At 40.2% G+C, this 26,455-nt stretch overlaps 1 protein-coding gene across 1 annotated transcript; it reads right to left on the bottom strand.

The window, feature by feature from the left end:
* Positions 1–100: 100 nt before the first annotated feature.
* Positions 101–25,710, bottom strand: myo1f (myosin IF). Its single transcript, XM_086046739.1, has 29 exons — positions 25,517–25,710; positions 25,281–25,403; positions 23,015–23,143; positions 22,338–22,427; positions 22,158–22,252; positions 21,971–22,058; positions 21,797–21,886; positions 18,424–18,555; positions 18,170–18,304; positions 15,841–15,973; positions 13,500–13,696; positions 13,307–13,387; positions 13,100–13,186; positions 12,273–12,359; positions 11,981–12,148; positions 10,083–10,168; positions 9,904–9,985; positions 9,720–9,826; positions 9,538–9,636; positions 7,495–7,639; positions 6,564–6,678; positions 6,289–6,458; positions 6,001–6,146; positions 5,259–5,405; positions 5,033–5,181; positions 4,893–4,955; positions 2,579–2,780; positions 1,759–1,919; positions 101–1,369 (listed from the first exon to the last, which is right to left on the bottom strand). Exons 2-29 carry the CDS (start codon positions 25,281–25,283, stop codon positions 1,293–1,295), a joined length of 3,264 nt encoding a protein of 1,087 aa, XP_085902865.1. The 5' UTR covers positions 25,284–25,403; positions 25,517–25,710; the 3' UTR covers positions 101–1,292.
* Between the last annotated feature and the right edge of the window lie 745 nt (positions 25,711–26,455).

Here is a 26,455-nt window from a genome sequence, read left to right on the forward strand (position 1 = left end):
GTCCATCTGCCTGTGTTGTGTTTGTGCATGTGTGTGTGGGTGTGTGTGTGTGTGTGTGTGTGTGTATCTGTCTCAAGTATTCCTCATATAATGGGGACAAACATTTGCAATCTTTTATTTGGCTATTTGTTTTACTGTTTAATGTAAAAAAATAAGAAGAAAAAAACAAAGCTGTCTGTCAACTGTATGTATATCTATAATAAAATTTGGATGTCCCACATCAACAGCAGGAATTCTCTATACACATATTTTATATACTGAACAGAAATATAAACTCAACAAAGCTGTGTTAGTAAACACGTCTCCTTTGCCGAGTTAATCAATCATCCACCTCACGTGTGCCATACCAAGATGCTGAATAGATAGCATGATTATTGTACAGGTGTGACTTAGGCTGCTCACAATAAAAAACCTTTTCAAAATGTACAGTTTTACTATATTGAGAGGTTCCGGGGGTCATAAAACCAGGCAGCACCTTCAGCTCTTTCCATTAGAGGTTGCGAAAGCCAGTCTCTCACATGATTTTTTTTCTCTATCTTTACACAATCCTCCCATTTATCCAGGCTTGGGATGAGTATTGGGGGCACAGGCGGAAATCCGAACTTGCGCGGCGGAAATCCGAACTTGCGCAGTCTGCATCAAGGGAACAGCATACCGCCATACAATAGTGCGTTATTATACATACAAAATCATGATGACACAACTTACAAAATTCAACTGGTCATTTCTGTGGTTGAAAATATGATTTTATGAACAGTACAATAAATGTGAGGGAACAATTCCTTCCTATCCTTACTCAAACAATAAATAGACTATTTTCAGACATTGTGTTTTGTGAAAAATGATGAATAATTGGATCTACTTTATTGGAAATAGGTCAAATACAAATGCAAAGCTCAATGCTAAAGGCTTTAATTTATGTTACGTTGCTCTTTTCATCATAAAAAACGTGAAGAATGGAATCCAACATACAGTATGGCTGTAAACAGTGTTGACGCCATAATGCAATGCAGCAATTAGGCTCGTCTTGCTTGATGGTCTGTAACTGAAGCTTAAGTCCATAGAAAGCTGAAAGGCAGGTATCAAGGCAAGTGGGGGCCGGTAGTCAAAGATCTTGTTGCTAGGTCATTTTGAACAACATAGTGCCCAGACAACAACACAGCACAGATGAAACCTAACACGTGTGGTCGTAGGGCCTATGTTTGAACTGACGGGAACATAACGGCACTGTTTTCAGTCTTCTGAGCATCGACCACTCAACCAGGTTAGGTTTACTCAACAGTCAGTCCTGCTTAAATCTTTTCCACAAAGTTACCGGGGAAGAGACCTTCTTTTCCTCCAATTCTGCCAGTCCACCATCCCGATGGATCTGTAAATTGAAACAACACAAAGAACTACAGTAACTGGCTACTTTATTTGTAGAACACTTTAAAAACAACCATAGCTGCACATCTCACATATACACCACTCACGAAAAGTTGGGGATATTGGGCTTTTGGGTGAAATGTCAGCATCAACCTAAAATGGACTATACTGTTTACATGTGAACTTAATTTGACCTTGTCCAAACATTTAAAAAAAAAAAACATCCAACTATTAAGTTAATCTGCAGAGGTCATAGTGCATTAGGTACATCCTGAAAACGCACCCGAAAGCCTGATATTCCAAGAGTGGCTGAATGTCATCTACACCACTTACAACAAGTGGTGTAGATAACATTGAGCCACTCTCCATCCCCCATCTTTAAGATCCACACACCTTCTTTGACAAGGTCAAACACATCATTGAACTCAAAGCTGATCTCGTCGGTGTCCTGGCCAATGTATTGATATAAGGCCCGACAGCGGGGTCCCTGAGGGCGAGGCTGAGGTTTGGGAGCGGGCGGGGGCCGCTGACCGATGCTCTGCTTCCTTTGTTTCCTGTGATAGTGAAAGAGAGGCGCATGACAAATTCTCTGCAACATATTTGTTGTTTTCCCATTTCACGTTGACTATTATACTATTATAGGCAATGTCCAAATAACGACAAGTTGCTACGGTTGAAAAAGCCAACACTGCTGCATGGATAAACTTGCAGGTGTAATGTGACATTGCTCAAACTGCATTTGAAAAACGCATCCCAAACAATAGCTTTGGTCTCATCAGGCTTGAGAGCTGCACATGGCAGAAAAACTTATTTAACTTTAAAGTTCAAATTAAATTATTTGAGCTAACAAGGGTATATGTCCAGAACTGCAATTAAATTGGTCATCATTGCCCTCGAAATAATGAACATTTCAATCAGGTTAAATACAAAAATTAAATATTGACCTAAAATCATTACACCGTAGACAATCAGTTCTACTGATTTTTGCCTTGTTATTTAAAAACAAACTATAACCAACATTTTATATTTCCCTGACAAAACACAATCAAAGGCAAGATGTTGACAAGAATGAATATGATTCTCTTTGTTTCATTAATTAGTTACATATTTTTCAAATGGTTTTCTAACCGAAAGAATTGATAACCAAATACATTTTAATGTGCTACATCTATCTAGGTGTGATGCTCCATTTTTTATTTCCAACTTTTCTCACCCTGACATGCCCTCATCGGGCACGTTAAGGAAGTCCATGTTCCCCTGGTTACTTTGGTTGTAGGTTGGGATCCTGGGAGCTCTCTGAAAGCCCAGTTTGGGCAGGGCCGTTTGTGGAGGTCTGCTCTGTTTATGCGGTGAAGAATACATAATATCCGATTGTTTGGGTCCTCTGGCGAACTGGGTCGCTCCATTCTGGTGTGCTGTGGAAAAATGGAAGAGTGGCATGACTAGCTAATCTTCCAAACAACAGTTAACTGTGTACAGTGGTGCATTGCTTTATGAGTTTAATTCGTACCGTGAACATGCTCGTAATTCAAAACACTCATCTCAAATAAACTTTCCCCATTAAGATGAATAGAAATGGCATTAATTCATTCCAACCCCACAAAAAATACCAGCAAAATTTTTTGCAACCTCGCTTAGGCCAGTGAGAAAAATGTCACGGCATGGCACCAAACAAAAAGTATGAATGTCTCAAAGTACTCACAAATTGACATACTGAATGTGGGCCTGTTTGAGTGAACACAAATCTTATATACCCCCAGGAAGCCATGACTTGGACTTTGATTCTGTTGTATGAATGGGGACAGGTGGGTTTATTGTATTGAATGACAGGTAAATAAAGATACACAGTATTTGGAATTAATGGGGAAGTCAAGTAAGAAACGTTCTTGACAATAACAGGTTCTATGCGCCCCCACTCGTCTAAACACGGCATTCTGATTAATGCTTGCAAGCTGAGCCCTTTGGCATTGTGATGTCATTTTTAATCGACAGCAAGTTGCAGTACAGGGCAAAATGGCAGCCCCCTGAGATGGATAAAAATGGATGGGCTTTTCTGCTTAATTCATATTTCACAAACAATATTAATAAGAATACCGTGTCTAGACTAGTGGAGGCGAATAAAACATATAAAGAAATGTTGGATTTGACTTCCTCTTTAATGAATAATGCTTTTGGGATAAATTAAGGGAAATTTTCCGCAGCACCCCAATGATATCTCACGGCATATTGTGAATCACTGCTCTACAGTATTTTTTTAACCTACTGAGTGATTTAAAGCAGAAGTCAACCCAAACATATTTTCTTCAAGAATATGTTCTATGCAAGCCCACTAGTTGAAACAAGGCATTCTGGTAAATATTGCGTTTGTGGAATAAGAGTTAATCCACCCGTTTTTAGCCATCCCTGGGGGCGGCCATTTTGTCACTTCTGTCGACTGAAAATGACAACACAACAGCTCAGGGCTCAAGTAATGACCAATCACAGCTGACCTGTTTTCTGAAGCAGAGCCGTGATTGGTCGTTACCTGAGCCTGAGTAGTTGTGATGACAAAATAGCCACCCCCTGAGATGGCTAAAAACAGGTGAGTTTTGCTGCTTAACTCATATTCCACAAACGCAAAATTAATCAGAATGTCGTGTTTCAATTAGTGGGCCTGCTGGGAACATATTCTTGAAAAAAGTGTGTTTGGGTTGATTTCCACTTTAACCAATCAATGAGTCGGTTGATTTCCACTTGAATGTACACTACTCACAAAAGGTTAGGGGTATTTGGCTTTCAGGAGAAATGTATGGAAAATGTAAAAAGTTCACGCTACAGTGATATCATATCATGAAAGTAGCACATTTAAGTAGAAGGATGCACTGGTTTCCTCATCTGAAACAATTCACTGAACCAAAGGTTAACAATGGTGGGTACACCAATGCAGTGACCATCAGCATGGGATGTGGCCAAAGGATGTCCACTTCTACATCTTTCTGTGACTCTTCCAGTCCCTCTGTTGCAACCTGCTGATGACACTCTGTGACTCTAAGCTCAGTGGCCACTTCGTCTGAGAACGTCCTGTGTGAAGCATCACAATGGCGAGGTGCTGCTGATGCATTGTTAGGTGTCGTCGTCTCGGTCTCATGATGTCCAAATGTGAACAGCATGATGAGGACGACAGTTTAAACACCAGCTCTAATTCAACCGGGACATTTATTGGTCGGTTCAAGGATCAAATACCCTAACCCTATCCCTAACTTTTTGTTGGTAGTGTGTTAATATTGTGCAGCGGTTAACTTTTTTAAAAAAAAATGTACACTGGTATAACAGTTAAAAGGGTTAAAATTATACCTTGGTTGCCTGTAAAGTTGGTAAAGGTTTTGTAATGTTGACAGTTTGACCCACAAAAGCATTATTTGTATTTCCTATGAATTTGTTTTTTTCCAAATCTGCAAGTCAGAAAGTGTCCTGGAATGGACTGTGTTCAGCCTTAAACGTTCCCCTAAATTACTTCATAAATATGCATATTTGGAGCGGGATTTTACCTTTGCTGGCTCTGTGATTTCGGCCTCCACCACGTGACTGTTGACCACCCTTCCTCGATGGCTCTGATTAAACAAATGTTTCATGTTTTCATTGTAAATGAATGGTATTATTTTGGCATTATTCATGTATGTAGACTTACTGGAAGACTTGGATAGCCCATTCCCTATTGTGATGGTGAGGGTCTTTCCTGTAGGTTTGAGCTGGGCCTGGTCCCCTATTCCATTCTGGAACATCACCACCCTGGAGCCCCCTCCACCCCAGCCCGCTTTCTTCACCCTGAACTCGAGTCTGTGCAGGGAGCAAGCGGAGTTCATGGATGTGATTTTTGCATGCGAACCAAATCTTAGTGTGTGTTTTCTCGCCACCTGTCGGTGAAGGATATTGCAAGCTTTCTCCTGGTCACGTCCTCGTAGCGTTTGGACAACAAGCTGAGGAACTCTGTCTTAAAGTTGGACTCCAGCAGACTGTCGTACTCCGTCTCGTGCAAAATAAAAAAGTCATCCTGTCTCGTACTGAAAACAAACCCACATCATGCCATCAGAATTTATATTATAATATATATATATATATATATATATTATTCTTTCATTACAATATATACATATATATATATATACAGTATATAATATATAATACAAGGCAATGAAAGAATTATAATTTATTCAAACAATACAGTACATATTTTTTTTCTATAGTAGTGCTATACTTTTGAAGCAATGACAATGAGAGTACTCAGTGGAGTAAGCACTCTGCTGGTGGTAATGTTAACTAGCTTAAGTAGATACATTTGTGTGCAGAATTTTAAATCCCTGAAGTAAAACGAAAAAAAAAAAAATGTGTCCATAAAAACAATACATATAGTGGAACACCTGAAAAATAGCTCTGGGACTGTAGTAGGCAAACTGATTTCAGTTTTGCATTTCTTTTAATTTTGAATTGATTTACAGGAAATGTTTTCAGTCAAATTTTAAGATTTGCAAATTTGTCATTCAAATGTAAAAAGAAATTAATCGTACAAAATAATATTATGTACACGAACTATCAATCCATTTTCTGTAGTGCTTGTTATTAGCCTTTGTCTTTAAACAACGTTGACAAAGTCTCTACCTGAGTGAGATGCCATTTATGCTCCCAAACTCCAGCTTTCGTTTGAGCACTTCCTTTATTTGACCTTTCTCCGGACCTTTCTTCACTTTCTCTCGACCAATCAGATAGATGCCCTTGGGGGTCAAGATCAAATCTCTCTTGATGGACTGTGTTGTGAGAAAAATGAGCAAAGTCAGAGACGAAAGGCTTTTACTGTCAGGAAGTGTAGTATCTGGTAACTGCTGGTATTTCCGAATAGTCTCATCGACTTCTCTTGAATACTGGCCACATGTAAGCCAAAAGATTCACCTTGAACCTTCGATCAAACTTGTTGACAGAGTCTGCGAAGTCAACCCGCTCCCTCTTGGCCAGGAACTGTCTCAGCTCAGGCCTCTGTTCCAGACCCAGGTAGTCACCCACAAAGTTTCTGTTGATACTGTTTTTCCTCCTCTCTTTTGAATTGTAGAGGATGTCTGAAGCTGTTACATCAGAATAGACAAAGAATAATGATATACGTGAATGAGTTGAACAGCCCCCTTACTGTTTGAAATGATGTACGCATTGTTGCATGCTTGGAAACTGACCCTCTTCTCTCATCTGCTCATACTTCTTTCTGGCGATGTATCTTCTATAAGCCTTCTGTATGGTCCTGGCAAAAGTGTCAAATTTTCTCTCCCTCATCTCCTCGAGAAGAAACAGCTAAGGAGAACACATTTTACTTCTTTCTCATACCATGTTTTTTTCACATTTTTTCACCATCTTCTACACCAGGGATGGGCAACTTAAATGCTGGAGGGGGCCACGATTTTTCATCAGTGCTACTGGGCGGCCACATAGGACAACCTAACCAGATGCAGTGACCATCAGCATGGGATGACAAAAATGCTATTTTAAAGTGGTAATCAACCCAAACATATTTTTTTCAAGAATATGTTCCCATGAGCAGGCCCACTAGTTGAAACACGGCATTCCGATTAATATTGTGTTTGTGGAATATGAGTTAAGCAGCAAAATCCACCCCTTTTTAGCCTTCTAAGGAGGCTCGCCATTTTGTCACTTCTGTCGACTGAAAATGACATCACAACTACTCAGGGCTCAGGTAACGACCAATCACGGCTCAGCTTCAGAAAACAGGTCAGCCGTGATTGGTCGTTACCTGAGCCCTGAGCAGTTGTGATGTCATTTTCCCTCAACAGAAGTGGCAAAACGGCCGCCCCCAGAGATGGCTAAAAACGGGTGGATTAACTCTTATTCCACAAAGGTAATATTTATCAGAATGCCTTTTTTCAACTAGTGGGCCTGACTAGAACATATTCTTGAAAAAAATATGTTTGGGTTGACTTCCCTTTAAATATGGACAAAATACATGCGTCCGTGCAAATTACATTTCATTTTTGATAATACATTTTTCAATGCATGGCGGGCCGCCAGTTGCCCATCTCTGTTCTACACAGATGGGAAGTACAGTACAGTGTAAACAGCAATTAAAAAAAAAATTTTTTTTAATCTTATTACCGATTCTGGGTTTTTAACAAAGACCTTGGTACGGCCCATCTGGTACTGGTCATTATCCATGTTAACAGACCGGAGGAGGTGAATGACCCCCTGCTGCTCTGGACCTCTCCAGCGTGGCCATGTCTCAGCGGTCAGGATGGCGTACCTGAATACACAAATATCCGGTATAGCATGCAGAAGTCAAACTGGGACTGGATGCTGTGTTTTTGTATGCATGCTTTCAACATTGTACATTAAAGGAATGGTTGGGCTGGAATGGCCATGTTTTCACTATCAAGTTCATTTGATACATTTTTTGATCAGGAAAATGAAAATGTCATTTTCTATTTTATCCATTCATTTTGGAGAAATTAGGAAATAAGTGACTCCATGAATAACGGCCCTTGTTAATGAGGAGAATGGCCGCGCCCCCTAACGTTCTATCCATGTTTGGTCGGGGTCACTGGAGGGACAGATTACAAACTCTCCATTGGAAATCATTGTACTTTCATTGCTCATAACGTCCAAAAACGGTGATCAATTGTCACCAAAAGTTATGTGGACAACCCTACTAATGACCACTTCAACATATCAAAAGGATTAACCTCTCCGTGGCTGATTTATACGAGAATGAGGAAATGTGGAAGTGAGCAGAGCTATAGGGATTTATGCTGGGACAAGTGCCCACTGCTTCTTTGCTAAAAAACAAAACAAAACACTGCTTCACAGTTAGGACGGGCGAGTCATTTAACACCAGTCAGGATATTTACAGAGACTGAAGTGGGAATGAGTGGACGTGCACATTTATTTGGATGAGGAATGGCCACCGTTTTTCGACCGACAACACGCCGTCCAATGGAAACGTAACAGCCGAAATGGTTCCAATGCGGCCACACTCGGCTGTGGAGTCGGCTGCGCACGTTCAAGACTTACCTCACTCTGACGCCGGCCGCCGCTTCACTCTCACGGCTGCAAGCGGTGTCGAACAACGCACGCGACTGCTTGGGAGGCAACCCCGTGACACAAACACGCAGGCTGGGCGGACAGTAAGGAGCTAATGTTGCTGTGCTAACGCCTTTTGTTTTAACGGCCTGAAGCTAGTTGTTGCTATTAGCTGTACCGTTATCCTACTGTTAGCTGGGGAGGGACGGCGGGTGGGGAAATAAAGATCCATGCTTGCCTGATTGCTTGCCCGCTGCCAATCGCCATCTGCCTCATGAGAGTTGACAAGAGTTTAGCGTCGCTAAATGTCCGAAATGTAAGCAGTCGGGGTTCGTGTGCGCATTCATGCTCATGTCCGCCCCAGCCTGTGTACGTGGAGAAGCGATCGCCACTGTATTTTTGATTTTGTAGAGGTGATCATGATGACATCACGTTTTATGTCAATAAATCCAACCTATTGTGCAGAACACTTTTATACTTTAACAGGTTGAAGTGGACAAGCGTAGTAATGTGCATTTGCATTTTGGTGGCGATCGGTCGCCGTTTTAGACAACAGAATTGAGAAAGCGAGCAATATTACCACGCTTGCCTCCCTCCCGTGACCGCTGAGACCGAAAAAATAACATGCGCAGCCCCAAAAAGGGGCGGGGCAATTTGTTGTAAATATAATCACAAAAAAAGCCCTTATATCACTACAGAGTCTTTTGGGTGGAGCATTTTGGTACTCATGTCATTTTTACATGCAAACCTTTTATATAAGTGCCAATGTTAAGCTCATTCAAGTGTCCCTTTAACAATTATACTATGTTATAATTGTTATAATGAATTCAGTTCATTTCAGATCACAGCAATAAATCCAGAGCTGACTGTCAACTACAGAAACAGTGTGTCAAACCTTAGAAAGTTGCCATAGTTTAACCCTCCCATGAAGAAAAGGAAGGTAATATTAAGTTTAGTAAACAACAGACCATAATGCGGCATTTTATCTTCTTTCGTCATTCTTTAAGGCAAAGTGTAAGTTGGGTGCCAAACAGTAGTGCAGTACCAATCAGTTCTTTTGCTACACTCATGATCAAAAATTGTGTACTGAACCAAAGTGGCTTTAAAGGAGCTTTTTCAGACCTTTGCAAGAATTTAGTGAAGACCCTGCGGTATGCAAAGCCAGCCCTCCGTACGCGGATGTTTTCCCGTAGTCCGAGGTATTCCACCTGATGCTTGACCCTAAAAGTACATAGCAAAGGCATCAAAAATGATTTGGTTTGTGAGCGTGTGTTTGTGTGCGTGTGTGTGTTGATGGCGCTAACCTGCTCTCCTCCCAGTCTTTGGGCCTTTTTGTCTCATTGGGTTTTATACAGCGGATGTAATGAGGAGTACACTTCATAAGCGTGTTCACCAGGTCATTTGCTTGTTTCTGTGTGAAAAATAAAGAAGTAGACCTTATCAAAAACGTCATTTCTCCTTGTCTTTGGATCTCCTTGGCATTCCCACCTTGATTTTGGATCCTGCTGTAGTTGGCCTACTTTTCTTGTCTGTGTTGAGGTTTTCGGGGAACAAATAGCGGATGAAGTCACTGTCGAGGCCGGAAACAATATTAACGACATTTTTTGAGCAGACTGTATGTTGCATGCTGTGTAGTGAGTGTGAGTATGTTGGTGGAGGAGACTCACTGATGACTGCTTTGCATGAGCTCAATAAGGTCAGGGAAAAGCACGTCACGGTTTCTCTCACAGAAGCCGTTGATGTCATAAGACACCTGAGACAACAAGCAAAATCACTTTATCCTATAATCAAATTAATATCAAAGCGGAAGTCAACACAAACATATTTTTTACAGAATATGTTCTATGCAGGCCTACTAGTCTAAACACAGCATTCTGATTAATATGGCGTTTGTGGAATATGAAAAATCTACCCGTTTTTAGCTAGCTCAGGGGGCAGCCATTTTGTCACTTATGTCGACTGTCGATTAGGGCTGCCACAAAGGATTATTTTGTTAGTCGACTAATCACTAACAGTAGTCGCGATTAGTCGACTAATCGGATAATATATAAATCGTGGCAAATCGCAGCAGCAAGCTGCTGCTCTTATAATAAGCCTCATTCGCTTACAGCTTAAATTCTTTATGTACAAACTAATCATGAAGACAAGATGATAGTACATTCAATTTGTATTAAACTTTGCAATCCAAGCCATCATTCCTGACATGTTTATAAATAAAGAGGCGACTTAAATTGATGGCGATACTCTGGCCTTAAAATTTTTTTGCTGTAATTCTTTAGTGGGTTTTAAAATTGAACCAAAACTAAAGACTATGCAGAGTTGCACTAATACAGTGAAATTATCTATGAATACATATTTCACTCTTCTTGGGCACCAATACTTTAATTTTTTTTTTTTTTACGGAAGGTAGTGAAGTCAGAGGAGTAAATTGGGCAAATGCTCTGTGCTAAAGAAAACTAAAATAAACACTTGTATTGGTTTTTAATTTTGTGTTAATTTAAACTTTATCAAAAAGATTTTGTATTCTTTTCACTAGTATGCATAATTTAAAAGTAGTAAATTGATCTACACAATCAAAATGTGGTATGCACCTGTAACAAAAAAAGGAAGACCTTTTTTTTTTTGTCTATAACATAGTATATTACAACAAACTTAATTATGGATTATATTGTTATGTGATGCCGATGCACGTATGTCGTTTTTCTGTTGAGTGCTGATATTTCCCAGTTCATGAATGCATCACTCTGTTTGCGAGTGAGAGAAAGAGAAAGAGAGCAAGCGTACGCTTCCTGCTTCGATGTCCACCACAGGCATAAACACACAGAGTTGTGGTTGTTAATCAACACGAGTTTAATGAATAATGGCTGCTTGATCCATAGAAGATGCTACGACGTGTTAGCGTACCAAATAGGAGCGTTACATCAAACACATGGTAACGTGTGTATGCTAACTGCAGCTAGCGTCTAGACACAACTGTGCCTATGTCAGATATGAAATCAGGCATAAGCCATAACTTGCTTCCTTTTTTTAAACGATTGGGCTTTAACTTATATTGCACAAACGCAATATTAATCAGAATGCTGTATTTCAACTAGTGGGCCTGAATAGAACATATTCTGGAAAAAAAATATGTTTGGGTTTGAAGAAAAACATTACCAGGTTGTCGGTTTATGACGGAATTGCATTCCTACAGTGACAGTTTAACCTGAGTTTGTTGAAGTTGGAACACGTCGCAGTTTATCACTACACTACTGTTTTGATGAATTTAATGAGTATTTGCATTAAAACTCTTCTTAAATGAACTGAAGTATCAAATGTAAAGCAATAGTACAGCGGTAACTGAGCATCCTTCTTTGTGTCACTCCTTACTCATTTTCCAACTTAACAGTGGCCTTCATTCTACTGAATGCCATTTTAGTTTGAATGTGTAATATTTGCCACAAACATTCTGACACATTCTTGGTCAGGTTGAAGTGAAAGCATATTCTCTAGACAGAAATAGACGATTGGAATTGCTGCTACTGGAGAGTCCGTCTGTCTAATGGGTTCCTGTCACAGTAAGTACCTTTCCAGCGTAGTGATGTATAACAAAGCCTGAGTTCCAGCTGTTGAAATGCTCATGCGTTCCCACGGCAGCCTGCAGTTTTTGCAGCAGAGTACCATCTGCGCCCTCGCCTTTGGCATGCATGGTGGCACACACATCATCCAACACGCTCATCACACCTGGAGGGTTCTGAAAGGAGTGGGAATGAAAGCAATATTTTAGTTTCAGGCAACAGTTGTGTTGTCCTGTGGTTTTCCAAATCAACAATCAACCAGAGATTAAACACCCATCAGTGATCGTTTAAGAAGCTTACCAGTTTATTCTCAATAAGGTCACAAACAATCTTGTTGTTAAAGTATTGAATTGCAGTCCACTTGATGCCCTCCTGAACATACTCCTCCTGTCGAGTGATAAGAAGATTTGAGGGAGCATGTTGTGCAAAAGGACATTACTGCAATTGGATATAGATATATTGATACAATAAATATGATGGATGCTGTCAAAATGCCATAAAATAGAAAGTCACTACACTTAAGAGTTAACACAAGCAAAAACATAAACCAATACAATCATAATCAAATTAAATCAGATAAAACAAACAAACAAACAAACAAAAAACAATCAAGTCTTACTGGAATGACTGCCTGAATACATTTGCTTTAACTGTTTTTTAAAGTGGTAGTCAACTCAAACATTTTTTTTCAAGTATACGTTCTATGCAGGCCCACTAATTGAAACAAAGCATTCTGATAAATATTGCGTTTGTGGAATAAGAGTTAATCCGCCCCCAGAGATGTCTAAAAACGGGTGGATTTTGCTGCTTAACTCATATTTCACATAGGCAATATTAATCAGAGTGCTTTGTTTCAACTAGTGGGCCTACATAGAATACATTCTTGAAAGAAATATGTTTGGGTTGACTTCTCTTTTAAAAAATACGCACCCAACGTATCGGCTCATTCCTCAATTTATTGTCAATGGACTGCAAGGCTCTATCACCTAATGTTTTGAAGGTATTAAAATAATCAAAGTCACCCCAGCGTTCCGATCGTAATCTCAGCCAGCGCTATATCTTTGGGTGATGCCTTGATATCATGTCCACAACACACGAGCACTCAAAAACAGCAGTATGATACCCACCTGCTCTGCCTTCAGAGTCAATTCAATGAAGATTTGTTGCAGCTTCTCATTGACAAAGTTGATACAGAATTGTTCAAATCCGTTTCTCTGAAGAGGAAAATCAAACTGATCAATCATTATTGAAACATAAAGCCTTGTCATGTTTCATATACAGTAGTAATTTAAAATTTGGCACCTATCAGTCAAGCAGGCCAAGGTAGTATTTACCTGGAAAATCTCAAATCCATAAATATCAAGTACGCCGATGCTGAATTCTTCATGCGGTTTTTGGATGGCTTTATTGATGGCCTGTACATGGCAGACAGACAGACAGATAAAGAGCAAAAAGAAGAGATAAAGAAACTATAGAGTATTATCATCAATCAGTCTGTAATTGATGCACTATGTTAAGTTTGACAACCTCCACCAGGTAGTCAAAGACGCGTGCATAGAGTGCTTTGGCCAGGGCGTCTCTTGTGTAGTTGGCCTGCTCCTTGTTCAGGGTCACATTGATGGACTCTGATTTGCCTCCCCACTTTGAGTCCATTTTACGGCTGGTCAGCTTCTCCTGCAGACGGTTGGGGTCGACGGCAAACAGGTAGGCTGGGAAGGCGAGCACTGCAATCAAATCAAAGAGAAGGCATCCATTTACATGTGTTATTTTATCTCACTATAAATGCGGATGTAACATCAGCAAAAGATTTTAAACTGCAACTAAACGCTTTTACCGTATTAAACTATAAGTCACATTTTATTCATAGTTTGGCCGGGGGTGCGACTTATACTCCAGGGAGACTTATGTGTGAAATTATTAACACATTATTACCTGTATATCATTTCACATGTTATTTTAACCCACTTAAAGAACTTAAAGATAAATCCTAAAAGCTGTCAAAATGCATGAATAATTGAAACGGTTAAAATCTAATATTGTGTTAAATAAGTAATTAAAATAGTATGATAAAAAGACAATTAGACTGTCGTATCAATCCATCCATACAAAATAGTGTACTGTTCCTTTAAAAGGCGCTGTGCCTGGCAGTGATATTGCATCATCAGCCAGCCACACACGCACGCACACACACACACACACCCACACACACACACACACACACACACACACACACTCACGCACACACACGCACAAGAGCGGAGGAGAGAACAGATAATTACGACCGAATACAAAAATACTTTTGGAGACTTGGAAACATTCTACATGGTCGGCGATAAATAAAATAGTTATTGAATTGATCTACGACCTTTTTGGTGAGTTTAAAATGATCTTACCATAACTTTCTTGTAATACTACATGTGTGGATGTTAGCTAAATGTTACCATCGTAGCTCGGTGGAAATGATGTGTGCTAAGCGCACAATTTTATTAATTTGATTTATATGGACACATTTATTTGCGTTACGCGACAGAGACAACTTGGATTCTGGAACTTGTACTCCGGAGCGACATATAATACGGTACATGACATTTTGCAGTGAGTGGCCTCCAAACATTTTCTATAGCACTCAATAGGGTTGCAGATGAGGTGGAGCCTAACCAAAGTGAACTTTTGGACTGTACTCACATTTGTACTTATGGAGAATTAAATTAACCTAACATGCTTGTTTTAGGAATGTGGAAGGAAGCCAGAGTACAATTTTATTTCATTTGACTTTATTTTATTTGTACAGTAACATAAAAACATAGGTGTATCTAATGAGGTACTTCATTTTTGTAACCATTTTCGTCACTTTGCTTCGGGTACCTCTGTTCGGTTTCATCATTATTTAAGCTCCCCAACATTGTACCCACAGGCACTAACACCCAAGGACCGCATGAGTAGCCCACAGGCCTGTTCAAAAATGTCTCACCAGTGACTAGGCATCGTGATGTCCTAGAATGTTGTAGAACTTATCATTTGAAAATGTAAATACTTGCAGAAATATATAGAAATAAAGTGATGCACAATATTTACTTGTTTCAACCCTTGCTAAATCATTGTTGACAAAAATTTTGAGAAACTATTAACATGATCAGTGTATTCACATAGATGAATAAAACAAATTATTAATAACACATCATCAAAGGTAATTTCTTCAAAGTGGAAATCAACCCAAACCTTTTTTTTTGTTAAGAGTATGTTCCCAGCAGGCTCACTAGTTGAAACACAGCATTCGGATTAATATTGCGTTTGTGGAATATTAAAAATCTACCCGTTTTTAGCTAGCTCAGGGGGCGGCCATTTTGTCAATTCTGTCGACAGAAAATGACATCGCAACTGCTCAGGTAACGACCAATCACGGCTTAATTTCAGAAAACAGGTCAGCCGTGATTGGTCGTCACCTGAGCCCTGAGCAGTTGTGATGTCATTTCGACAGAAATGACAAAATGGTCATGGACTGATCAGCAGTCAATATTATCCACAGAAATAGTGGACCCAAAAATCAAATTTTGCTTAGGGCCCGACAGAGGTATGCTCTGCCTCTGCCCAAATCCTCATAACAGTTAGCCTGACATGCTAATCACTGTGTCCACCGTGCTGCCTGTGAGTGACCGCTCTGGTTGTAAACATCAGTTTCTGTTGAGGAAGGCACTGCCATGCAACCACAGACAAACAAGTGCTGGTGTGTTCTAATTTACTCACATCACTCTGTGGGATGAACAAGCCAATTATCGATTCCCTGAGGGACTACATGTGCACTTGCATGCATGATGCATGAGCAGGTGTGTGTGCGCCTATGTACAGAATGTTGGTGAATGCCACTCACAGTCCATGCTCTCCACCTGCCCGTAATTCCCTGCTTCTATGAAGCTGATGTTCCCCAGGTGGAGGATGCCGGCAACAATCTGCAGCACCTGGGCCCGGATGTCACCTGGGATCCCAATCACCTCCATGGCTTCCTGGAGACCACACACAAATAATGAGCATGCCCCTTTGAGGGCCCTGTTATCTATTAGCATCAGCACCGGCCACAAGCACATGCTGATAAGATCCAATACAAGGGATCCCATTGCAAAGATAGCAATGGTTAGATCTAATGAGACAAATGTTCATTTAACAATATACAGTATTTAGATTAATTAATTAATTATGCAACAAAGAGTAGTATGAAAATATGTTAAGTGATATGTTTTTTCAAATCTCCTCACACAAAAAATGTACATCATTTTGCAGTACATCATTTTGCATTTTACAAACGCAGACGAATTTCATTCAAATAAGCTAAAATTTTAACAAGATGTTTAAAAACTAAATCAGGCACATGCGGTTAGGGGAAGCAGAGGCTCACATTCATGTAAAGAGTAAAAAAAACAAAAAACAATGATTACCGGTACATCTTTTCTATGTTAGTTCTCTGGTATGTGCTTTATATTCATTTGCGTTTTGAATTTGGATGAATACGAATTATTAATAAGACTCACTATGATGCACATACAAACCCACTCTTTTTCAAATCAAACATCCATCCATCCATCCATTATCGATACCGCTTATCCTCACGAGGGTCGCGGGCGTGCTGGAGCCTATCCCAGCTATCTTCGGGCAGTAGGCGGCGGACACCCAGAATTGGCTGCCAGCCAAACGCAGGGCGCACAGAGACAAACATCCGCACTCACAATCACACCTAGGGGCAATTTAGAGAGTCCAATCAACTTACCATGCATGTTTTTGGAATGTGGGAGGAAACCGGAGTACCCGGAGAAAACCCACGCAGGCACGGGGAGAACATGCAAACTCCACACAGGGAGGCCGGGGCCGGGAGCGAACCCACGACCTCTGAACTGTGAGGCGGACGAGCTAACCAGTCGTCCACAGTGCCGCCCCAAATCAAACATTATGAAGTTAAAAGACATATATTATTACAAAATCATGCAAATAATGTTTAAAGCAAAGACTCAATCTCTTCCTCACTGTATACAAAAGCTCTTCGAAATCCGGGAGTCTCAATACTGCTTAAGAGGTGTTTGTAAGTTCAGTGTTCAAAAAGCAGTTAACGGAATTAAAAGAAGATGTGTTTCTATTGTCGGGGGTGAGGAATGAATACAAAATTTCCAAACAGGTTGTCATCTTTTTGGTGAAAATGAGTAGACAAAGTGACAAAGTTACTCTAGTTTGTGCTCACTCTACCAGCTACAACAGTGTCGGTGCAACGATTCTTCTTCCATTAAAAAAACATTTGTTTGGAATAGGATTTATCAAGGAAGACTTTCTTTACTGGGAATAATCTCTATTTAGACACAGAGATTTTTTAAATTCAAAGAAGGAAAATTAGGACTTGCAGAAAAGTAACAGACATCATCTATAGAGGCAAGACAATAAAACTTTAAATTTGAGCTAAAATGATTACCTAAAACAGATTTAAAAAATATATATATATTATTTCGCACAACTGTCTTTAAATATTTGATCATGATAGTAAAATAGTTTCAAATGTGAACGTAATCTTTTGAAATAGGTCATAGTTAAAATTATAATTTTTTTGCACAGCAATAATTCTTTAATAAGTCTTTTAAATGAATTAGAAATCACAATTGCTAATACCAATCTGCTGGAAAATGTTCTTTAACGCAAAATATGTGTAAAATTAATGCTGATATGATTTTTAAAGTCATTTTCTAACTGTCTGGCTGCTAATTTAATGGAAAATATGCCACTCTGTTTGGCTAAAAATATTCTTAATCAATATTAGGGATTGAGCACCCATAAACCTCACCACACTTCACTGATCTAAGTTTAATGTTAAACTTGAGTTCTAGTTGAATGTTTTGCTTTGCCTTTTTTCCAAGGTCAAGAATACATACACTACATACATGCACAAGTAACAAAAAGGCATTTTGTGTGTTAGAATGTGCTCACACAGCCCCTTATGATTGTGCAGCAGAAATTCAATATACATCAAATGGAAATCAGATTTGGACATGGCAAAAAAAAAGGATGGAAACATGTTGTGTCTCAGCACATATTGAACATTTCTGATATTTTGTGAACTTGGTCATAAAATAAATATCCGTTTGAAAATATTGTAGTTTACTTTTTAGTCCCTGTGTATGTGCTGTAATTCTGTGAGTTAAAGACATTATGTGTCAAATATGTACCATTGTCTCATGGAAGTCCTTGCTGTCATTGGTTCCATCCACTTTGTAGGTTCCAGACTGGTTGAGGTAGAAGTAGTAGTCCGGAGTCATGATGCCCAGGGCCTCCTTTTGCTCAGCACTAGCGCCCTCTATCAGCTGGAAGCCGGCAGTGCAAGGGACAGCAAAGTCATATTTTATTTGCATAAGAGGAAGTTAGATGTTTCGACGCATGAAAACATGTGACTTCATGTGATCATGCATGCCCTCCATCCAACCTGATAATAAACGTGGAAGTTTCTTTCGCTGTCATTCTGGCTCACCACCCTCGACTTCTCCAGTAGGAAGTTGGAGATTTTGCCCCCGTCAGGTTCTCCCCCTCTGCTGAACTGAATCTCAAAGTATTTCCCCTATCAGATGCGTGACACAGGATAAAAGGCTCAGTCAGATATTTTTCCCTATGCAAATATTGCAATGAATAAAAAAAGCAGGCAAGAATAATCAATGCCCGCTCGAGATGTAATTCAGGATTACCTGTGTGTAATCTGAGTGTTTCAGTAGTTGTGTGAGCAGTGAATTATGCCCCTAATAACTACTCATTGAAAAACACTTTTAAATAATGCATAAACTAGACCTAATTTAATTACATACTGTACTTATAAGTCTTTTTATGACTTGCCATAGTCAAACAATTTCTTGTAGCTGCTGTATAAATGTGAGATTAACCACATTTATACATAGATGCGTCTTGTCGATGAAGGTTGCACCAAGCATTTGTGCACTGAACACTTCCTGCATCTACCTGATGAAAACAACCAGTATGCATCCTGTTCTGTGTGTACCAACAGGAAGCAATGTGAGGTCATGCCGGTTAAGGATGGTTTCTGTTTATTTTTTTCTGGTTGTTGGGTTAGAATATGATGGCTCCACCTGAAAACGCCTCCCCGCCAAAACAGTATTTGTATTGTTTGTCATGTCAAGTCAAGCTTTTTATTTTCAATTCTGCAATATGTGTGAAACACAGAGGATTGAAATCCCATTCCAGAAGGGCCCACAGTGCTACAATAAACAAGTGCTTTGTATAATAATCATAATAAATTATTTCCTCATCTCCTTCAAGCTTGGGTCCTCTATTAGAGGCCTCGGAGCTTGAGGGTTCTGCGCAGGATATTAGCTGTAACCGGTATTGCCCTCTTCTGGACGAAGATGTCGGATGTTGTTCCTGGTATCTGTCGGGAGTCATCCAACCATTTTGGGGGTTACTGCCCCCAGTGCCCCGATCACTACTGGCACCACTGTCTAATTCTTCCTTCAGTTCTTTCATTCATTTCATTTTTCCAGCTTTTCATGTTCCTTTTTCTAGATGTTGCTATCATTCAGGATTGCTACATCGATCACAACTGCTGTCTTCTGATGTTTATCCACCACCACTATGTCCGTCTGATTGGCTATCACTAAAGTGCCAAAATAACAGCATGGACAGCAAAGCGCTGCTACAAAACGTATGAGGATAAATTACAAAGTACAACCAAATAGGGACCGATACAGAAGTAAATAAATCTAGGATTATTACTGTAAAAAAACAAACAAAAAAACGTTATTACTAGGAACAAGGAGACTAAACTGTAACCAATCAGGAACAAACCAGAATACACAAAGCAAACAGAGGACAAAGGAATGATCCAGCAACATGCTGATGTGTTGGAAAGCCATAAGACAGGCCGTTGATTACAATTGCACACAGGTGGGCATGCCCCTGCTAAACAGCTCAGGGAAACTGACGAAGAACAAACAAAACGCGATGGAGACTGAACATAACACCCTCTTTCCGCTTTGTGTACAGCCTCAGGATGCTGGACGCAGGGTGGAACCCTCCTTTCATTGTAAGGAGCTTTCTTGTTTTGATATCATTGGCTTGCATCTCTTTGATTGGCCAGGGTATTATGTCAGAGGGGTATCTGATTACTGATGTAGGTGTTAATGGCCTAGATCTTATTCTTGCCTAGCTGTCTCACCCTCCTTAGGTATTTTGGCCACAGCTGCCCTCCGAGCTGCCTCCTCATCTCGTTGCTATTTCCCTGTGGCATTCCAAGGTATTTGAAGATGTCCTGCACATATGTTATGCTGCCTTCAGGTAGTTCAATCCCTTCGGTTGTGATCATCGTCTCTCAACTGGATATAATTGGCCCATATTTATCAAGCCCGAATGACATTCTGATGTCAACGTGGTACAGCCTTGTGAGGTGAATCAGGGCGTTGATGTCACGCTCGTTCTTGGCATACAGCTTGACTTCATCCGCGTGAAGTCGGTGAGTGATCATTGTTCCACTTCTGAATCGGGACCCGAAGCCACTCTTGGTTATTGTCTGACTGAGTGGGTTCAGATCTATGCAAAACAGCAGCGGGGACAGAGCATCTCCTTGGAATATACCACATTTGATATTCACCTGTGCAACTGGCAGTGCGTTGGCCTTCAGAGTTGTATTCCACAACCTCTTTGAGTTCTTGATGAAGGTTCTTAGGATCATGTTGATGTTACACAGTTGTAGATACCCCAGTATCCATTGCGTGTGGTATTGAGTCATAGGCTTTCTTGTAGTCTATCCAGGCAGTGCACAGGTTGGTGCTTCTGGTTCTACAGTCTTGGACGATTGTCATGTCAACTAGTAGTTGGTGTTTGGCTCCCCTGGTGTTATTATCAATGCCCTTCTGTGTTGCTCCATATGCCTACTCATACTGGCTGCTATTATGCTTGATAGAAGCTTCCATGTGGTGCTGAGCCAGGTTATAGATTGGTCATTTGATGGAGTTGCTCCCTTCTTTTGGTCCTTCATGATGAGGACTTTGGGTTAGCCATTGTGGGTGGTCCCTGATGTTAGCAGCCGGTTCATTTGTGCTTGCCCAGGCGTTCGTGGAGAGCAGTTGGCTTCTTTAGCCAGTAGGCATGAACTATGTCGGGACCTGGTGCTGTCCAGCTCGTCAGAGTTGACACTCTTGCTTAGATATCTGCCACTGTTATGATGACTGGTTCTTGTTTTGGGAGGTTTCTGTGCATACACTGGAATGAAACTCAATAGAGCACACCCCCTTGCCAAGGCCAACAAAAGCGGTATGTAAAGATGTGTCCATTTTTTTGTGGTGAGAATTCCTTCACATTTTTTTTGTAAAATGTGTGCAATATTCATTAATTAGTTTTTTTATTTTCTCAAGACAACGATTTTTTTTTTTTTTATTGACCTTAGGTTTATTTACCTCAGGTAAATAAAAATACTCATTGTCTCAAGAAAAGAAAAAAACAAATTATTGAACATATAAGAGGACAAGATGAACTCATTAACTACATATATGTGTTATATTGTGTTATATAATATTTTTGTTTGGAGATTGATTGATTGATTGGATTGGACAGACAGAACCATTGTGAACCCGAGGTCAGGGCCTACACAAATGCCACCCCTCTGCGAAGGTCCATGCAGATCTCTCTGTAGTTTCTGTGCAATGCTGTCAATCAAATAACAAACTGATAAGCAAATCAAAACTAATGTACATAATTAGTGGGTAAATATGAATTGGATGACTCTGTAGGCAACAGGGGAAGCATCAGAAAAATAATGTAGTGAATAAAACAAATAAAGTGACAGTTGAACTCACAAAGCGGCTAGAATTGTTGTTGCGGACAGTTTTGGCATTTCCAAAGGCTTCTAGTAGGGGATTGGACTGCAGGATGATGTCTTTTACATGCTGAAACACAATGAGAAGGAGACAATTACAACACATACGTGCTGCAAGAAGGAGAACACGTCTAATTGAAGTCAGTGTGCCTACCTGAACTTTTGCTCCTCCTCCTGATACTTTGGATATGTAGCCCATGATGTACTTGGCAGCCACAGTCTTTCCTGCACCGCTTTCACCACTAATATCACGCAAAGTGAAATAATAAAAATGGTATAAGTACAACACGCTCAAAAACATCCAAAGGAAAAAAAAATGGATGTAAACATATGAAGGCTACCTGATAATAACACATTGATTTTCTACTTCAATCATCATATTTCTGTACATGTTGTCAGTCAAGGCGTAGATGTGGGGTGGATTCTCATACTGGGCCTAAACACACACAAGAACGATAGCGAGTTCAGGTAGAAAAATACAACATTACTAGAGTGACAAAAGACAAAAGAAGCCAACTCACTGCTCCTTGGTAGAGTTCAATTTCTCTGTCAGAGAAATAGGGCATCTGTTTGAATGGGTTCACTGATATCAACACAGGGCCAATGTACGTCTGTTCAGCATCATTGAGAAGCAAAAATCACATCGAGAGCAGCTATCGGGCATTTGTTGGCAGGGCTACTAAAGTCAAATTAAATCCACCCATTCATTTTCCTTAGTACTCATGGATAGTTGTTGGTCTATGTGTGCCCTGCGAATGACTGGCGACCATTCCAGTTTCTACGTCTCCTCTCGCCCAAAATCACTTGGGAAAGGCTTCAATTCACTTGCGACCCTCACAAGGATAAGCCATGTAGAAAATGGATGGATGGATATTTTTACTATTAATCCATAATTCAGCGTATGCCGACATACTCACCCACAGGCTTATCTGTGAGTGATTCACTTCCATACAAATACATGAATAAACAACAACAATATTCACAACAATTATTTTGAATAGACCTCATGTGATATGTATAGCATGCATCTGACACTGGTATATTTTTCAAAAAGCCGAAGCTTGTTGTGTGAACGTTGGCATTTTTTGTGGTGCTCTCAACAATGTACTCAACTTTCCAAAAGCAGTGACAGTCTGCAATAATAATAATAACAATAATACGGTAAGAACAACAGCATGACTGAGTACGTAAAGGATACAAAAATGTAGTCATCCATGTATCTTTTCTTGAGGTTTTCCACAATGGCGTCCTCTGTGATCTTGGACAACAGGACCATGTCGTCCACGCCGCTTTGCTTCACATTTTGACTCTGCCAGTGGTACTTTGCCTGAACCATGGAATACACAGACGCAAACATTAAGACAGTCCTTTTTCATATTCACATTTACCCCCAAGACTGGAAAGCTTATCATTAAACTCATATTTACATTGTGTGAGGAATTTTATTTGGATGCTGGAAAGGAGCATTTATGCTTACAGGCTTGCATACAAAAGAAAAAAAAAACCGAAAACTTCTGAATTGGTTGCCAGCCAATCGCAGGGCACACAAAGACAAACAAACATCCACACTCACAATCACACCTTAATTTAGAGAGTCCAATCAATTTACCACGCATGTTTTTGGAATGTGGGAGGAAACCGGAGAACCCGGAGAAAACCCACGCAGGCACGGGGGGAACATGCAAACTCCACACAGCGGGGCCGGAGCCGGGATCGAACCCACGACCTCTGAACTGGACGTGCTAACCAGTCGATCACCGTGCCGCCAAAATGAAAACTTATTCGTCCAAATAGTACAGGACAAAATTGTAGCTTTACACAAAGCAGAAGTGTAAGCAATGCATGTATTTTTTTTTACTACATCTGAATGTCATTGTACATCCTTTGTCCAAATGTTTGCTTGCAGTTTCAAGTGCATAAGAGTGACTATAGAAAAACAAAAACAAAACATATTACTGTAATTACTTATATGACAGTTACTAAATGTCAGTGTAAAAGGAATATATTGCATGATTGCATGTTAAAAAAGATATCCCGCTTGAGGTTTTTTGATGCTTTAAAAATGTACCACCAATAATTTCCTGCATGACACTGGTAATTAACCACAGTAACCTCAAACAAGGCAGACTCAGCAGTTTTTCAGTTTGAGTTTCTGTCAAGCTCACCTTATTGAACTCACATTTGCCTTCAACACTGAAGCTTTTAAACAGACTTTATTTTTAGAGATATAAAGTTGTGAATGGTGGCTAATGACACACTTTTACATATTGAAGTCACATTAATCTGCATACTTTGTCACTCTTGTTTTCATTTGTTTTATAGAAAGAGTCCTGCCATAAAAAGACTTAAGATACTGTATGGACACAGTGTGAAGAAATGAGTATGAGGAAGTGTTGCCAGAAACTATAGGCCGCACTCGTCTTCCACTTCCCCCCCCTGACAACTCATTGCAGCTTCCTGTGACACTTGGCTGAAATCTTCTACATATTGTCTCCGTGCATCACACTGTGCAATTTGTGCACAAAGCACAATTCACGAAACAGTTTGAGATATCTGCTGCACATACGGGCACGCATGACATATTGTAACATTTTCATAGTTAGGTTTGGTACTGAAGGTTGCTGAAGAAAGATGCTGGTGTGAAGTAGCAGCTTGCTAGACGCTGTGTGCAATACTTTTGAGTCAATTTAAGGTGCAGGGTTGGCAAATGTAGACCGTGATTCCCAACCATCAGGGGTGCTGGAGAAAAGGTGGAAGAAAACTATTATCTATGATTGATTACATATGAAATTATACATCAATTGATGCCAGAACAATTCGATGTTGTTCCATTAGAAGGAAGAAGGTACAAAAAAACAACAACCTGTGAGTGAGTCAACCTGTTGCCATTCATACAACGGAATCAGTCGCTGCTATCTGCAAAAACTCCTAGATCAGCTTTGTGTTCAATTCTACAGGGCCCAGAATGACGAATATAATTTGTAAGTAAAGTGAGACGGGATGGTCATTATTTCAGTATTCATCCTCTTGATGACTTATTTGTTAGATCTAAAATGGATGCCTTGGCCCGATCGAGGTTGTGAAACACCGATCGAGATCATAATCAGGATATATCCCATGCTGGGAGGAGCTCTATGACTTTCCCAAATACAAATGTCCGTCATCTTGCCATTCGTCATGTTCATTTCGAACCTTACATGGCTCATTTCGGAGGTTAATCAAATTTGACTTAAAATTTCATTCGAGAGGAAATGCAACTAGGAGATTCAACAAGAGAATTGCTGAATTCTGCAAAAGAGGAAACTGACCCCACTGCTTTAATCAACCGAACAATCACTCAAGACAACTCAAGTGTTGTTAGAAGAACAACTTTACATTGCAAGATCCCCCGGAATCATTGTAAATGAGCCCAGAAGTATATAAAAAGGAGGAAGCTCTGATAACAACAAAGTGGGGTACAGTACCATTGTCCTAGCGGGCTTCTCCTGTCCTGCTTGAGCCAGGTGAACACTCCCCAGTGAGTGGAGTCAGGTTGAAAAATATCAGATGGCCATCATGCAGCAAGAAAGGTCAGAGGCGCCTTCCGTCTACAAGACATCCAGTGGAGCTTTGAAACCTTGTTCCTCATACAGCCACAGACGCTCTCTGTGAAACAAGAACTGCTCGAGGGTGACACGCACACGACATTGCACACACTTACCACACGAGCGAAAGTTGGGACTTCTCCATTTCTGTCAAACTGCAATTCATCGACCGAACACTGCGATGAGCTAACAATCCGGCCTGCCAAATAACCAGTCCAGGAGGTATAGGCTACTTATCTTTGAATCTTGTGAAATGATAGCGCTTGAGTTGTGTGCAGCCAACTCCACCCAGGCTGTGATTACTTCATGTTGTTTGTGTCATCAGAGCGTGCTGCGTGCAACGGCCACATGAACTGATGCAGGTGCTCAGAGAAGAGCAGTGAGTGGATCTCATTAGATTGTTTTTTTTTGGAGCCAACCCCCACATTTTATCGACAATATGTTCTATGTGCCTCGACCACTAGTCTAAACATGGCATTGTATTTAATATTGTGTTGGTGGATGATGACTTAAGCAGCAAAGTCCACCGTTTTTTAGCCATCTCAGGGGGTGGCCAATTTGTCACTTTCTGTCAACTGAAAATGACATCACGGTTGCTCAGGTAACGACCAATCACGGCTCCCCTGATTCCTGAAGCTGAGCCATGATTGGTTGTTACCTGAGCAACTGTGATGTCAGTTTCAGTTGACAGAAAGTTGCAAAATGGCCGCCCCCTGAGAGGGAAAAAAAAAGGGTGGACTTTGCTGCTTAAGTCATCATCCACTAACACAATATTAATCACAATGCCATGTTTAGACTAGTGGGGCGACATAGAACATAATATTGGAAAGAACATTTTTGGCTTGATTTCCCTTTTAACTCATTCACTGCCAATGACATATTTATTTGTCTTTTCAGACCAGCCATTTAATCCCAGGAACTTATTTATATTTTTTTCACATTTTTTCAAGCGTTAGGGTAAAAGAGGGTCTGAAAATGTCTGGCAGTGAATGATTTAAGGGCACACACTTCATTGGTTTTTCTTTTCTTTTCTTTTTTTTTTTTTGACATGATTA

The sequence above is a fragment of the Filicampus tigris genome, chromosome 12, assembly GCF_054856515.1.
Source record: "Filicampus tigris isolate MCC_2025a chromosome 12, RoL_Ftig_1.0, whole genome shotgun sequence".
NCBI lineage: Eukaryota > Metazoa > Chordata > Actinopteri > Syngnathiformes > Syngnathidae > Filicampus > Filicampus tigris.

Bases quoted from the DNA above. Each gene is read 5' to 3' on its own strand.
- myo1f (XM_086046739.1), bottom strand. The intron at 22,059-22,157 runs GTAGCCTTCATA...GCGTGATATTAG, and splicing joins AATCAATGTGTTATTATCAG to TGGTGAAAGCGGTGCAGGAA. The intron at 7,640-9,537 runs GTCTGAAAAAGC...TTGTGTATTCAG, and splicing joins TTCACTAAATTCTTGCAAAG to GTACGCCATCCTGACCGCTG.